Source organism: Arachis hypogaea, chromosome 16 (genome assembly GCF_003086295.3).
Source record: "Arachis hypogaea cultivar Tifrunner chromosome 16, arahy.Tifrunner.gnm2.J5K5, whole genome shotgun sequence".
Lineage (NCBI taxonomy): Eukaryota > Viridiplantae > Streptophyta > Magnoliopsida > Fabales > Fabaceae > Arachis > Arachis hypogaea.
The window spans coordinates 147,331,225-147,349,265 of NC_092051.1; the positions used below are offsets into that span (position 1 = coordinate 147,331,225).

Genomic DNA, 18,041 nt, shown 5'->3' on the forward strand with positions numbered 1-18,041 from the left:
TTAATTAAAAAAATATAATAATAATATAATAATTAAAAATATTAAATAAAAATTACAAATAATTAATTATTTTATTTTTTAATTTAAATCTTAAATTTAATTAAAAGTTTTAATAGTTATAATTAATTTTGTTTTAAACTAAATTATGATATGATTCCTAAAATTTTAATTTGAAATAAGATTTTGTTAGGTGGACAATGACTTTTATGAATAGTGAACTCTAGAGTTGACCCAACAAAATAAAAAAATACTCCACCCAAAATATTTCCTAAACCCAAACATTAGAATAATTATTGGCATATCTATTGAAATGAACGTTCTAACATATCCATTATTCATATTGTCTAAAGGCAAATCACACTGTTAAACCAGAGAGAAATTACATGATTCAACCAAAGCAAAAAATAAACCTGGATCAACCAAGAGCGTGTTTTTAAGTAATTCGAATCAAACTAATTCGAATTACAAACAAATAGTAATTCGAAGTTGATCAATTCGAAATATACAGCTAAAATTCGTACGTAATTCGAACCTACTTGATTCAAATTATGCATGCAGGTTGACCCAAGGTAGTTTGAATTACACTCATTTGAATTATAAGGGATGCAATTAGAATTACACTAAAAAAGAAAATTATCTAGTAGATTGGACCAGCTCAATGTTAATCAGATTTTTTGTTTCTATGATAAAATATAAAAAAAATAATTCTAAAAAAATTATGTTATTTTTTAGGATTTAATTTTTTTATTGTGTTTTCGTAAAGTTTGCACAAAATTCACCTATCACATTGACTAAACTTATTTATTTACGTAAAATTTGTTTATAGACTCAACAAACTTGTTTACGTTTTAATACGATTTGAATTGTATTAGTATATTTTTATTTTTAATTAATTTAATTTTATTTAAATAATTAGATTTTTAAATTATAAAATTTGTATTAGTTTGTAATTTAAATTTAAATAGATATAATTTAAATTAATGATTTATAAAATTGTATGTATTCGTATTATTGTACCCATGTGATTAATGATCTTTATTTGATTTAGAAAAAATAATAGTGGTTAATTTTTTGTATTTAAATACATTCATATTATTTTCAAATTAAAAGAATATACTTATTTAAAATAATATGAGTACGTTTTTTTAAATTTAAAAATTTTTAAAATAATAAGAATATGTTTATTTAAAATATTAAAATTTTAAATTTTAAATAATAAGAGTACATTTATTTAAAAAATTAATTTAAAAAAATTTTAATTTAAAAATAATATAAATGTATTTATTTGTTAGTTAAAAATTAACAACCGTTATTTTTTTTAAATCGAATAAATATAATTAATCATATAAGTATAATAATACGAATACATACAATTTTATAAATTATTAATTTAAATTATATCTATTTAAATTTTAAATTATAAACTAATACAAATTTTATAATTTAAAAATTTAATTATTTAAATAAAAATAATTTGATTAAAAATAAAAATATACTAATACAATTCAAATCGTATTAAAACGTAAACAATATTGCTGAGTCCATAAACAAACTTTACGTAAATAAATAAATTTAATTAATGTGATAAGTGAATTTTGTGCAAACTTTACGAAAACATAATAAAAAAATTAAATCCTAAAAAATAACATGACTTTTTTTAGAATTAATTTTTTTATATTTTATAATAAAAATAAAAAATCTTATTAACATTGAGCTGATTCAATATACTAGATAATTTTATTTTTTTAATGTAATTCAAATTGCATTTCTTATAATTCGATTCGAACTACCCTGTATACATAATTTGAATTAAGTAGGTTTAAATTACGTACGAATTTTGGCTGCATATTTTAAATTGATCAACTTCAAATTACTGTTAATTTCTAATTTGAATTAGTTTGATTGGAATTACATAAAAACACGCTTCTAGTTGATCCATATTATGTTTTTTGTTTTGGTTGAATCATATAATTTCTCCCCCACTCTGATTTAATAGTGTAATTTGTCTTATTATTTAATATTCTCAATTGTCTACCTATACTTTTCCTTTAAAACAAGAAACCTTCAAATTTCAAATATGAACCAAAGTGGAGAACAACGCAACACAAAGTTAATCCGTTCCACAATTGAAGCAATTGAAGGAAACGATTACTTACTCACTCAAATCCTTGTTCGTCTTCCTCTAAGAGATGTCAAAACCTTCAAACGTGTCTCCAAGCGGTGGTGCTCTCTCATCTCCGCCCCTTACTTCCGCCACTGCCACACCACCGTAAAACGAAGAACCTCCTGTTTGTTCTTAAATCCCCCCATCAACTCTCCACATCGGGAATTAAACTTCTTCTACTTGGATCAGAAAACAGCTTCGTTTTGCCCCAAAATCCTCCATCTGCCTCGTTTACATATATCACAATCTTGCAACGGCTTGATGCTTATCCAATCGAAGGACGACACGTTCATCTATAACCCTACCACCGGACACAAAAAACCCTTGCCTTCTCCCTTTCCATCGTTCGATGAATCACGTTTCGCGTATTACTATTCTCTGGCTTTTGATCCCCTGCGATTTCTTGGTTATAAGCTGATCTGCATTTATCATCGCGAGTATTCAAAAGAAGACGGTTACCGAACCATGATTTACTCCTCGGAATCCGGTGCCTTCTGGAAGCACTGCGGCTCTTCCTTTTCGGCTCCCATCAACATGCATTTTGCACGTGGTGTTTATTTCAAGGATTCAATTTACTGGATTGACAGGGAAAGTAAAACGACACTGCGTTTTGATCTGAACGAAGAGTGCATGAAGGATGACATGCCTCCCTTGCCGCAACAACATCATCGAGATGACGCTGCTGGTTACGGATATCGATGCGTTCTTGCACCGGCCTGTGGTTACATGAATTCAGTTGGATTTGACTCTAAGTACCGTATAAGCATCTACCGGTTGAAGGAAGTTGATTACTCATCACGGTGGGTTCTGAAGCATAGCGTTGATCTCCGACGATGTATAAATCTTCGAACTGTTTATCAGATAATAATTCTTAGAAACTACTTCAATTTAGGGTACGCATGCAGTATACTCCATCTCATTGAAGATGGTGAAGATGAAATGGCTTTGTTGTTGCAGATACCGAACAAAGTTATTGCTCTGCGGTTAAAGGATAATACCTGTGAAGATCTGTTGGACTTTACAAGAATCAAAGAAAATTTCCTCCATCATTGTTCCCCTGGATTCAAGGGTTGGTACAGAGCCTTTGGGTTCATTGAGAGCTTAGCTTGTGTTTAGACATAGATCTTTTTAGCTTTTGCTTTCTTTGATTTGATGACGTGCAATATTTGATATTTAATAATTTTTAATTTTATTATTTATTTCCATTGTTCTTCATTTTTTTTTAAGTAAAGGAAATTGTTTGTCAACAAATATTTTTCATTCTTCACAATATGCATGATAAAGTTCCAATTAGCTAGTGCGAAGACTAAAAATAGTGAGATAGATGAATATTTTGTTGATGCAGGACTAGAGTAAGAGAAGATTTAGATTCAAAATTATATTTGTGAAGATAAGTTTTACAAGTATATAGCTTGCATATAAACCGGAAAATGACATAATATATGAGGAATAAGGGCATTTAAGTATCTTAAGTGCATGGTTCAAGGAAATAGAGAAATAATTGAGAAAAGTATAAATCATAAGATTGAAGTGAATTGGTCAAAGTAACAAAAATGTGTTTAAACTAAGCCTAAATTCTTAGTAAAAATCGGTATAGTTATGCCCATTAAACCTGATAAACAAATTTATGCAGCTACAAATATCATACAAACTCACACATTAATATTTTGAATAATCAAATAATATGTTATTTAGATTCAAACAAATCATTTTAACATTTAAGTAGACCAATATATATTTTTATTTTTTATTTGGAAGATACATTAACATACAACAAGACAATGATACTAAGTAAATTAATTTTATTTGATAATGATATATGTACCAATTAGAAATATTTAATATTTTTGAATATTTAAATAAAATTAATATTGCACTTACATATCCAGTTATCATATCCACCAATTATAAGAACAACTAATCAACCAATTATCTTTGGTATAATCCTTAAATATCTTATAATAATAAACTTAAAATACATGTAAAAAAATAATTACTTAACATACATTCAATGGATAATTGAAAACAAAATGTGATAAAATTTAGAAATAATATTTTTAAATTTGACCAATTTAGTAATGCTTAACAAATCTCCATATAATAATTCCAAATTTTATACATTCTTTATTTTAAAAAATTATGATTCACACATATGTAATTGGTAAAAGCTCAAGAAGAAAAAAAAAACTACCAATTCTATTTATAAAAAACAAAATTAATGTTATAATTCACATAAAATGAATTCTGTATGACAAAATTTTATAAACACTAAAAAACTATTTTAAATTTTTAAACTACCTTCGTCATTATTATTACTATAAAATTAGATTTTTTTTAATTTTTTTTCACTTAAAAAAATAAAGTGTGATCTCTCATCATACATGTTATAAGTATAATCCAAAAAAAAAATTAAAAAATTAATGATCACATATTTTACATTTTTTATTAAAAAAATGAGAGGAACATTTCTCTATCACCACCACTATTTACACCCTCGTTTCTCACCATCCTATCTGTCTACCTTTTTTAAGAAACTAGAAGGAAGATAATCATTATTCAAATTATTAGCATTCAAATGAAAAAAAAAAGGTCTAAATTAGAGCATGGAAAAGAAAAAAATAACATTGATTTCCACATTGGTGTGCTGCACATACTCTGTTCCTCACAGTCAACACACATAACAGTAGAATAAAAATGAGTAAAATAAGAGCCATCATGCTCTAGTATCGTTGTTCTTGTGCACTATATTTAGGCATGGCATTAAAACTTCTTTATTCACGTGCTCTCCTCAATACTTTTATGAACCTTAGATTTAGAAGTCTCAAGCACTTATAAGTTTTGTAACCCGCAAATTTCGCGAAGAATTAATGCTGTCAATGCTGGAGGGGCGAAGGTGGAGGAAGAAGAAGTTCCAGCAGCAAACCTAGAATTTAAAACACTAAAAAACACACTCAATCTTTGTACAATGTGTACAATGGAGGTTTAGGAAGTATTAGAGATATGATCATTAGTGTTACATTGTCTTATCAGGTTACGCTTTTGGGACGAGTGGGTTCATGACATGGTATTAGAGTTCTAGATCCAAAAGGTCAAGGGTTCGATTATTGGTGAACTTCAAAATTAACTTAGGTTTTTAGCATGAGTGATTTTATTATGAATAGTGTGGGTGATGTTCATTTTATTCATGGATTGCCCCATTGTACACATTGTACACTTAGGCCATTGGCTCCCTAGCACTACCCTTTTTTGTTTCTTTTGTAGTGAGCAAAAAACGGAGAAATCTACTTTTTTTTTTTTAATTCTAATTTCAATTTTAAAGTAAAATTGCATAAAAAAACAAAAAAAAGGAGAAAGAACAAGATCAAATCATGTGAATAATTGAAGTTATAGTAGTGATAAAGGTAACTTGAAAATTTAAAGTTATTTTTTAATATTTGAATATTTTTATTACACAAAATTCATTAATACATATTCATTTTATTTTTTTAAATAATTTTGTTAACATTCTAAGTAGAGTTATCAATTTTTTGGGAAGAAAATCAAATTTTTTTTGTTGGTAGCAAATTTATCGTTTATAAAAATTTATTATAGACTTATACCTCAAATAGTATAATTTTTTCATTCTCATTTAAAAATTTCGAAAAAATTGTACTACTAATTTATGTTTGATTTTGATAACAGAACAAAATAAAATATTAAGAACATAACATAAAAAATAAAGACATAATTTAATAAATTTAATATAAGATACGATAAATAATAAAAAATTCAATTTATCTTTATTTTTTTCACATAAAATTTAAAATAAAAATATAATTATAAAAATTTAATAATAATAATAATAAAAGAAAAAAGCTGTATCTTCGCTCAATATTTTTATGTTTTGGCTTTTAAAAAAGACGATAAAAAATAAAAAATATACTAATTTAATATCCTAAAATACAATATTTGTATTCATATATCATATATTAAATACAATTTTATGTTTGACTTTACATGAAGTTACTTCTGAATGGTTGACACGTATTACTATATAATTTAAAAAAAATTAGTTTATTTTATACAAATAATTTAAAAAAAATACAATTTAGATTGAACCAAACAATTACTTTTATTCTATTCTTCTTCGTTTGGTACTTAAAATTCATTCTCTCCGATCCCTTTCTCAAAACTAATATCAAACTTTGTTAGTTATGTTCCTCTTATTTATATTTCTTAATCAAATTTATTAAAATAACGTTATTTTTTAGGATTTTATTCTGTACATTGTTTTTATAAAATTTGCACAAATTTATCTATCACATTGACTGAACTTGTTTATTTACGTAAACTTTGTTGATAAACTCAGCAAATTTGCTTACATTTTAATACGATTTAAATTGTATTAGTATATTTTTATTTTTCAATCAATTTAATTTTATTCAAATAATTCAAATTTTAAATTATAAAATTTGTATTATTTAATAATTTAAATTTTAAATAGATCTAATTTAAATTAATGATTAAATTTAATTTTATAAAATTGTATGTATTTATATTATTATACTCATATAATTAATTATATTTATTTAATTTAAAAAAATATTTGAAACCACTAATTCTTAATAAAAAAATACATTTATATTATTTTTAACTTAAAATTTATTAAATAAATGTAATCTTGTTATTTTAATTTTTTATTTTAAATAAACATATTCATATTATTTTAAATAAAATTTAAAATTAATATAAATAGATTTATTTAAAATTTAAAATTTTAATATTTTAAATAAACATACTCTTATTACTTTAAAACTTTTAAAATTTAAATAAACGTATTCATATTATTTTAAATAAATATATTTTTTTAATCAATCTCTATATTGACTCTAGATAAAGATGGGAACAATAAAATTCTTAAAATTGTTGTTTAATATATAATCAATTTCATCCTGAATATTTGAATATTAAAATAGTGTGATGACATGAATTTATTAAATAATTTTTATTATTTATAGAAGAGTGAATAAAAATATAAATTAAAAAATATATTTGAAATAATAAATTAGAGTAAAAAATATAAATAAGAGAAACATAGTCAATTGAAAGTTTGATATTAATTTTGAAAAAAGGATTGAAAAAGAATAAATTTTAAGTGTGAAACAAAGAAAAAGAGAATAAAAATAACAATTTGGTTCAATTTAAATTAATTTTTTTTTTAAAATTATTTATATAAAATAAATTATTTTTTTAAATTATATAATACCACGTGTTAATTATCCAAAAATAATTTGGCGTAAAATTGACTATAGATGAATTTCCGCCTAATAATATTTGTACATGGCGTATTTGATTTAGGCCAGTGCTAGCATGCAGATAAAAAACAAATATCTACATGATGACACGTATAGGTTTATAACAAAAAAGACGTGTAGTGCATTGATCTATTGGAAAGAAACAAATTTTGTAACAATGGCCCCACTAAAAAGTAAGCTTATAGTGTGTATATCATTATTAAGATTGAAGAAAAAATAATTAAGTGTATAATTTTTTTTCTTGATTTGGGTCCGGGCGTAGAAATTATTAAAAAATCTTAAGAAAAAATTAAACAAAAAGAAAACAGCTATTGGTTTACCAAAAAAAAAAAAAAAAAATACCTATGGTAGTGAAAGAGGAATTGCCAAACGCTAACCCCTCTCCCCCAGTATTTCTAAAATGTCCTAATCTATTAAGTGATCACCGATTTCTGCCGTAAAATTTCGATGTCTCTCTCTTTCTATCGCTGCCACCGTCTCCATCTAAGTCTCTGACCTCTCCCACAACTGGAATTGTTATGGAACTGAAGTTCACTTGTCGTCGGGGTAGGAACGGAGCGAGTAGGGATAGATTTTTGCTCTACTCGATTCCGTCCCGCTCAACAAAAATCCGTATCGAACCCGCTCCACTTCTACTCGAGAGTAGTAAAATGTTTAAACTCTAACCCACCCTTACCCTACCCGCCCCAATAATTATTAAATCTAAAAAATAAATAAAATTTTAAAAATTATATAACCGTTATTTATATTCATAACATAAATTAAATTAAAAATTTAAATATGATACAATATTATTAATCATTTTACTAATTATTTTATATATATTTATATATCTATTATATATACCGAAGCGGGTAGGGACGGGTTTAACCTAAACCCGACCCCGCCCCGCCCCGCCTAAGAACCCGCCCCGAACGGGTAGAGGCGGGGTGGGTACCCGCGGGTTCGGATAGTGTTGCCACCCCTATCGTCGGGGATCGGCGAACGTCTGCTTCCACTTCGTCCCGCACCAACTAGGTCATTCGTCATTGTCTTAGTGTCGTCACTCTCTGAGTAAGCCCTAACTCTGTCATCTGTGCCATTGTCGCAGTCGAACTTAAGGTGTTTTGTATCGGGCGTAGGGCAGAAGGTGGTCGCCATTGTTTGTCTCGTCACGGTGTTGCAGTCAGCTTGATCATTCCATGCGCGCATCGTTGTCGGCGACAAAAGCAGTAGGTCCTGGGGTTGTTGTCATCGTCGTTGCTCTTTGTCTGTCACCTTAAGCACTCAGTCGCATGCCGTTCGTCCGGTCGTCTTCCCCAGAAGCCGCACGTCCCAGAGCAGGACGTCAATGTCGTCTGCTTGTGTGGAGCCTCGCCGACAGCAGTCGGTCTCCGATGTGGTTAGTTTCAACAAATTTTTCTGATCTTTGTTGCTAGATTTTGTAACTGTAATTCATCTATGCAGCTTCATTTTTGTTACTAAAAGTTGATGTTATTGCTGAAAATATGACGGATTGAATTTATTTTTTATTGCTGAGAATAATGACTGAGTGGAGAATCTTGAAGCTGTTGTTATGTTGTTGAAAAATTCATGTGAAAAGATTTTAGTTGCTGCTCTTTGAGTTTGTTGGTAAAAGTCGAATTTGTTGAAGAAAGTACTGTAGGACTAGTTGTTTTTTTGGCTAAAAAATTATCCCATGAATTTGTTATTGAGGACGTACCTAAACTATTTGTTCCATCTTTTGTATTAAATCACCACTTATCAGGCCCAATCCTATATTCCACTTCCTATATCCCTGTATGTTCGTTCTATGACACAAATTTTCAATCTTCTCCATTTCCGACCTAACTCATATTGGTATTGATCTGGTCATTGTAACTTGGCAGATACAAATTATAATTCGAAGATTAGGTCTGATCTATCGTTATAAGTCAGCCACGTAAGCTATGGTTCAACCGCTTGTAAATTCAAAACAAAGTAATTTGTGATCCATCTGTATAAGTCGGCCGCGTGTGTTATAACTCGGCCACGTACAGCAAATTCAAAAAGAGAACGGTTACTTGCTGATAACCCTAAAAAGATCTTTTCAAAGAAGTCACCAAATGATTCTCTACGAGATTCTCAAACCGTATCCATGCCTCATATCTCGGAATGAGGAGAACATACCACAATCAAGTCATATACAAATCTTATATAAACAGAACCAAGTAAACATAGTAGGATAAGTAAACAGAGAACTCTCCTTTTTATTTTCTCTTTCAAAGAAAGCTAAAAAACTCTTTCTGACTTGAGCGTTGGAGTCTCTTTGCATGTCCCAACCTCCTCTGATGTTCTTTGACGGCTGAAGTATAACTCGGCGTCTGTGCTCTTATGACAGAAAACTCCATATACACGAAAGAAGGAGTTATACCTCGACAATAAAAGGAGTTATACCTCGGCTCAAATTGTTGGACAGAAATTAGGTACAAACATATATAAAACTTGGCACACAAAGTAGAAAACCCAACCACTAATTACAGGCTTATTATATTATCATAATAATTCTAATTTAATTGTTTTTACTTACACAACAAAATGACCCTACTAATCATCACTATCCACCCGTTCCACTTCTGCAACAAACTCGGGGTTTGTCCTCTTTCAATGAAGTCACATATCATATTCTGCAATCTATGATTAGACGACTATGTCACTATAACAGCTTTATCTCCTTACACGTATCTTCTACATGTGTAGAAAGAATCTTTCTTTTACACCGTAGTATTAGCCTTTTTTTTTTATTAAAGATAGGTGACTCAAATCCGCAACCTCTTAATTGAATATAGAGAGACTATGCCACTTAAGTTATAATTCATTGGCATAGTATTAGCCTTTGAATTATGCAAATTTGGAAACAAAATAATGCAACAATTAGTTGCTAGTTATTATTAGTATCAATCATATATTAGGTGTATATTAAAATTAATTATTAATATAAATAAAAAATATATGATAAAATATAAAATACGTATTAAAAATAAATTAAATAATATATATATGGTTTGTTTGGGTGAGTTTTAAAAAAAAAGATATTTTTTGAGTTATTTTTTTAAAAGATTGTTTAGAAAAATAAAAATAATTTAATATTTAAATATCTCATGTAAAAATATCTTTTTATATATTAATTATGTTTAGGTTACAATAACATAAAATTATTATTTATTTATTTATTTATTATGTAAAAATATAATTTTTTAAAGAAAGGCCCTTTTCAAATTATGTAAATTATAGCTTTTTAAATTTTTTATTTTTTTAGTATTTTTATTATTAAAATTTTATTAAATATATTAAAATTTTAATAAAAAATTGTCACGACCCAAAACGAGTCATGACCAGCGCTCAGGAAAATAATCCTATAGCAAGCCTAACATACTCAAATATAAGTTGAATAAGCAAGTTACAAAAATTTTACTGGTTCTAAAATAAATAGTTATATATTTTTAACAAAAATTTTAAAATAACTAAGAATGGTTGGATCCTACCTGTGACATATAGAGCATATACTTCTAGAAATTTGACAAAGAATAGGTACTCATTGCGGACCGTTACTCTTGAATAGAAAGTCTCACATAGTCAAATATTTGTTTCTGAAAAATATTTTAGAAAAATGGAGTGAGTTTTAGAATTCAGTCACTAGACAATACATTTATAATCAACATGAGACTATACAAGCACGATCATCAAAGTAATTTTTAATTAAAAAAATGATAGTTGATAATAATAATAATAATAATAATAATAATAATAATAATAATAATAATATATTGTTCTTGCCTGGTAATTCCGAGGTATAGCTCGTCCTCTGGTAAGATCGGCGGACTCCTAGAGTGAACCGAGGTATACGTCGGCGACAAATGAACGGCGAGGGTGGGTACCTGCAAAGGCACTCCGACGCTCAAGTTAGTATTAAAGGGATAGTAGTTCTTAATCTTGGAAAAAGTGACGTACCTTCTTTTGGTCTTTTGTCTGCTTTATATTAGCAGGAGAAGTCGGCCGTTATCTTTCAGATGTAACGTCTAGGAGGAGGATAAATGGTAAATCCGACGTTATTGATTTGAGGTCATTTATGATGAAATCGTCGGTTATGATCGGGCCTGACGTGTAACCGAGCTATAATGTGTAACCGATGTTTACTGGTCATATCACAGCCCCCAAGCTTGACCTGACTTTTAAAGAGATAGGTTGAGCTTTTATAGTGAGTAATAGCTCGGTACACGGTGCCCAGCCCCCAGGTCAATGTAGCATCTTTGAAAGTTAAGTGTTGGGTAACTGAAGAGTTTAATAATTATTATTCAAGTGTTTAGTGGTGTAAAGAACTTTAATTATTATTTTATTACTTTTCCTAGATAGGTGCGAGTTCCAATGCTTACTTGGAACCGTTGGCAGGGTGCCTCATTTAATGGTTTTGATTTCCATCATTAATTGTAGAGGCTTTAAGTAAATGAACGGTTTAGTACCTTCACCCCCCCTTTTTTTTTCTTTTGAAGTTTTTAGTTTCAGAGGCTTTTAAACACCATGGGCAGTAAAGGTTAGTAACAAAATCCTTGCTTTTCATTTGAATCTTTTCTTCCCCTTCTTCTGATTTCGTCAAAAACCATGAGTGAAAAGAAAGGAAAATCGTTGCCCCAGTTTGATAATGGCGGGTCGTATGACTGGGTTGACAGTGATGTGAAAATAAGGGCTTCGTTGTTTCTGGATATGGATAGTGTTAGGCAGGTTAGTGTTGCCGGTCTAGTGAAACCTGGTTATCGCTTGGAATTACTTCCATGCAACCGCTCAGATAGGGTTTTCCATAGGAGAGAGGATTTTGAGAGCTTTTATATGTATAGTTGCGTGTTAGAAGAATTGAGGGTTCGACTTCCTTTTAGCCAGCTTGAATGTGATATTCTGAAACAATTGAACTGTGCTCCTTCACAAGTTCATCCTAACGGTTGGGCTTTCATAAGGTGTTTTCAGATTTTAATGGAATTCCTGGAAATTGAACCAGATTTGGAACTTTTCTTTTCCTTATTTCAGGCAAAAGGGGTATGGAAGGGGTTATGGGTGAACTTGAATAGCACACCTGGTTTTGCAATTTTCAAACTGTACAAATCTTCCTTTAAAAATTTTAAAGAAATGTTTCTGAAGGTTAAGGCTGTGGATGAGGACTTCCCTTTTTATGTGGACGAAAACCTTGGGGAAAAGTTTCCCTTATATTGGTGTTGTCAACCTCAACAAATTTTGGGTCCAGAAATGATATCTGAAAGGAACGAGTGTATCATATCCTTTTTGATTGAAATGGTATCCAAGGGGGGATTGGTATCTGTGTCGGAGTTGCTTCCTTGGGAGGTTAATAAGTCGGCTGTTGTCGATTACTTTGGTGAGGTTATCAGGGTATGCTTTTGTTTTGGTTTTTTACTTAAATGAGGATTTTATTATGCTGACGATGTTCTTGCTGTTTCTATGGCAGGTGGGAAATTCCCTGGAGTTACCGCTTCGACTCTTAGGGCTCGATTTAAGTCTAAGAACTTTGAAGGATCCTCATCGAATGGAGAGGTCGATCAGCCTCTCCAAGAAAGAAGGGGATTGTTTTTAAGAAGAGAAAGACGGAGGGTGGTGCTACTTCTGGAAATCAGGGCAAGGAAGCTGTTATTCAGCTTGATGACTTGTCTAGTTTTAGTGTGAAGCAGGAGAAGCTTCACGTTTTTGACAACAATGGGGATGGTTCATCTCTTTGGGATCAAGGTTTTCCATTTAATGTTATTGCAGACGAAGTTGTGCAGGGTGTTGCTGACATAGCTCGGGTGGAGGAGGTAGGGGATGTTGGAGTTGATCAGTTTCTGCAGGTATATTCATGCTAAGTATTGATTTTGTTTAACTACTTATATAAGGTTTTTAATAGTTGAATATTTAAATCTCAGGTGTTAGGTTTTCGATTGGCTTGTGTTGGCCGTAGCCAGGAAAAGAGGCATAAGAAGATGGCTACTGAGGCTGAAGAGGTCGGTGTCCTAAAGGAACAGTTATCGGCTAGAGAATTAGCCTTAACAGAATTGCAGAAGAAGTTTTCTGACTTGGAAAAGGAATTAAAGGTTGAAAAAGAGAATCGTGAAAATGATGCTGAATTATTAAAAAAGAAAAATAGTGATGTTGAGAATATGAATAAGCGAGTTGCTGACCTTACCGCACAGATGAAGGAATTCAAGGCTAGTAGAGAAGGTGACATTCTTGATGCTTTTGCGGAAGGATTTTACCGTGCTGTGACGCAGGCCAAGTTTCTGATGCCTGATGGTGATTTTGGGGAGATGGATCCGGGCAAGGTGATTCGGGATGGCCAGCTTGTAGATGACGAGGAAGTAATTGAGGAGGGTGGTGATAACTTAGTTAAGTAATAGTTCAGTGTAGTATTTTAGCAGTTTTTCTTTTGTTTTGTAGAACGGATGTTCATGACTGTTCATTGTTTAACAATCTGCGTAATTAGGTTTTGGATGTTCCTAATTGCGTTGTCTGATACCCGTTAATGGGGCTGAAATGATGTTTTGATTTGTTTGTCTGTGAAGGGAGTTATTAGGTAACAAACCCCTTTTGATATTTAATGATAACATAAATTCGGTTAGACAGAATTTGTTAAAAGTATATATAAATGCATTCAAACTTTTGGCAAAGCAGTATCTTACAATTTTAACTCGGGTAGGCTGGCCTCGTTAAAACCTCCTTGAGCAAAACCCTTTTTTGGGAAAAATCTCAAGTGAGGAAAAAGAGTACCAGCACTCTGCTTTTGTTTTAACTGAAATATTGCTTTAAAGAACTGACATTCCATGAACTCGGAATCTTGGTGCCATCCAAATGTTCTAGTCTGTAAGCTCCTCTGCCGAGGACTTCAAGTATACGATAGGGTCCGTCCCATGTTGCTGCGAGTTTTCCGTGGGAGGGTGGTCGGCGAGCCGCTTCAGTTTTCCTCAGGACCAGATCTCCGATGTTGAAAGACCTTGGTTGTACTCGTTTGGCATGTCTTCGATTTAGTTGCTGCTGTAGGGCCTGGTGACGGACGGCTGCTGTATTCCTAACCTCTTCTATCAAGTCAAGTTCTGCTCGGCGAGCTTGATCATGATTCTCAGCTAGGGCTCTTAATGATTGTTGTGAAACTTCTATGGGAATCATAGCCTCGGATCCATAGACCAACCTAAAAGGGGTTTCTTTTGTTGATGTATGCACGGTAGTATTGTATGACCATAATACCTCTGGGATAAGCTCGGCCCAGAGCCCTTTGGCGTTGTCGAGCTTTTTCCTTAAAGCGTGCAGGACGACCTTGTTGGCGGCTTCTGCTAAGCCATTAGATTGTGGGTGTTCTACCGATGAAAAGTGGTGATTTATCTTCAGCTTCTGTAGGAAGTCCTTAAAACTATGGTCGGTAAACTGCCGACCATTGTCGGTGACAACATGCCGGGGAATTCCGAATCTGCATATGATTTGTTTCCAAACAAAGGATATCATCTGGGAGGACGTGATTCTTGCCAGGGGTTGTGCTTCAATCCATTTGCTGAAGTAATCAATAGCCATGACCAAATATTTCAATTGTCCCGGTGCGGTGGGAAAGGGGCCGAGGATGTCAATTCCCCACTGGTTAAACGGCCAGCTTACTACAGACTGGTGAAGCTGCTCCGCTGGGATGTTAATGATCGGTGCGTGTTTTTGACACTGGTCACAAGTTCTGACCTTCTTTCTGCTATCCTCCCACAGACTCGGCCAGTAAAAACCGGCTCGAAGTATTTTCTGTGCGAGGCTTCTTGCCCCCGAATGTATGCCGCATATTCCTTCATGGGCTTCGGCTAACACAAGATCGGCATCACTCCTGTCTAAACATTTCAAAAGTGGTCGGGAGTATCCCCGCCTATACAGAGTGTTATTCATTAAAGTGAAGAAAGAAGCTTGCCGTCGAAATTTTTTCTTATCTGAGATTTCTTTGGGAAGAAAACCCTCTTTTAAATACTGTATGTAAGGTAGTTGCCAACTTGTTTCGTTGAAAACGTTTAAAGTGCTCATGACATGTATGCTCGGCTTGTCTAAGGTTGACTGTAATAATGTTGCTGTGTGTGACTGTGTAGTAGCTAGTTTTGATAGAATATCAGCCCTATGATTTTGTTCTCTAGGAATGTGGCAAATTTCAATTTTTCGAAAGCCATTTGTTAACTGCTGTACAAGCTCTAAGTATTTCAATAAAAGCTGATCTTTAGTTTGAAAGACTTGGTTAACCTGTTGGACTATCAATAGGGAATCGCAGTAAACCTTTAAGGTGGTAATGTGTAAATCAATTGCTAACCTGAGCCCGGCGACGAGGGCTTCATACTCGGCTTGGTTATTACTAGCTTTGAAGGAGAATCGGAGAGAATGTTCGAGGATGATACCTTCAGGACTTTCGAGTAATACCCCTGCACCTGAGCCTTGGGGATTTGAGGCTCCATCTACAAACAAGCTCCAGTCCGAGTTCTGCTCATCCATATTTGGTTGGCTAAGCTCTGCCACAAAATCTGCTAGGTATTGGGATTTGACGGATCCTCTTGGCTGGTATTGGATATCGAATTCAGAAAGTTCGATTGCCCATTTGATGAGCCTGCCTGCTAATTCCGGCTTTGAGAGGACGTGCCGAAGAGGTTGTTCGGTCCTGACGATGATAGTGTGTCCCTGGAAATATGGTCGGAGTCGTCTCGAGGAGAAGACTAAGGCCAACGTCAGCTTTTCCAATTTTGGATATCGAAGCTCGGCACCCTGCAGTGTTTTACTCACAAAATAGATCGGCTGCTGACCTTCCTGCGTTTCTGTTACAAGGACAGAACTAATTGCTGTATCAGTAATAGATAAGTATATACATAATGGCTCATTAGGTTTTGGCTTTTGTAAAACAGGTGGTTTTGAAAGTAATTGTTTTAAATTTTGAAACGCTAATTCACAGTCTGCCGTCCATTCAAAATTTTTTGTTTTCTTTTTTAAACATTGGAAAAAGGTAAAAGACTTTGCTGCCAAGCAGGGTAGAAATCTGGATAAGGCTGCGAGGCGTCCTGTTAGTCGTTGCACCTCTTTTACCGTTTTTGGGCTTTGCATATCAAGGATCGCCTGACATTTTTCAGGATTTGCTTCAATTCCTCGGCTGGTAAGAATGAATCCGAGGAATTTTCCCCCGCGTACTCCGAACGCACACTTTTCAGGATTCAGTCTCATGTTATATCGTCGGATCTGCCCGAAAATCTCGGCTAGGTCCTGTATGTGAGAGTTGCCGACCATGGTTTTTGCCACCATGTCGTCCACATAGACTTCGATATTCCGACCTATTTGGTTCTCGAAAACCTTATTCATTAATCGCTGATATGTTGCACCTGCATTCTTTAGACCAAAAGGCATAACATTATAGCAGTAATTACCATATTCAGTTATAAAGGCAGTTTTATCTTTGTCTGATGGATGCATGAGGATCTGGTTATAACCAGAGTATGCGTCCATAAAACTCAGCGAACCATAACCGCAGGAATTGTCAACTAAAGTGTCAATGCAAGGTAAAGGATAAGCATCTTTGGGGCATGCCCTATTTAGGTCAGTAAAATCGACGCACATGCGCCACTTACCGTTACTCTTTTTTACCATAACAACATTGGCGAGCCATGTTGTGAACCTGATTTCTCTGATGAAATTTGCGGCAATGAGCTTTTTGACCTCGGCCAGGGAGGCGAGGCGTTTTTCTGCTCCGAGGTTTCTTTTCTTTTGAGAAACTGGGCGAACTTCTGGATTAATTGCTAACCTGTGGGTGATAACAGATGGGTCTATTCCGGGCATATCGGCAGATGTCCAGGCAAACAAGTCGGCATTTTGTCGTAAAAACGTTGTGAGTGATTCCTTCTCTTCTTTGCTGATAGATGTCCCCATGAAGGTGTATTTGGCGGGGTCCTCGGTCAGGTTCACCTTTGCTAAATCCTCGTTTGGCATGGGCCGATCTTCAAAGTCGGCTCTGGGATCTATTTCTGTTAAACTTGGTTGGTCAGGTTGGATTGAGTTGACCTGAACCAAGTTGTTCCTTTTGATCGGCTTCAGGCTTGTATTATAGCATTGCCGAGCTTCATGGAGGTCACCATGTATTGTTGCCACTAAATTATCCTGCACAGGGAACTTAACACATAGATGAACTGTAGACACAATTGCTGTAAATTTATTCAAAAATGGTCTACCTAATATGAGATTGTAAGGACTAAAACAGTCGACAACAAGATATTGAATGTCTTGTGTCTTAAATAATGGTTGCTCACCGAGTGTGGTTTGTAACCACACGGAACCCAAAACAGGGACTCGTTCCCCGGAAAATCCGACCAAGTCTCCATGGTATGGTTGCAGAATTTTGTTACTTAGTTTCATCTTTTCGAAGGTGGTAAAGAATAGGACGTCTGCACTACTTCCGGGGTCGAGAAGTACTTTGCGGACTATTAGATCCCCCAACTGGATAGAAATCACCACAAGATCGTCGTAATTAGCATCGGTATGATTAAAGTCGGTTGATCCGAAAGTCATCTCTGGTAAGCCTTGGACCGGCTGAGGTACTTTAG

The 18,041-nt window shown here is 32.9% G+C and overlaps 1 protein-coding gene across 1 annotated transcript; it reads left to right on the forward strand.

Annotated features, from left to right (window-relative positions):
- The first annotated feature begins 2,077 nt into the window (after nucleotides 1–2,077).
- LOC112805964 (F-box protein At5g07610-like) lies at nucleotides 2,078–3,280 on the forward strand. Its single transcript, XM_025848280.1, has one exon. It carries the CDS (start codon nucleotides 2,078–2,080, stop codon nucleotides 3,278–3,280), a length of 1,203 nt encoding a protein of 400 aa, XP_025704065.1.
- Nucleotides 3,281–18,041: the final 14,761 nt, after the last annotated feature.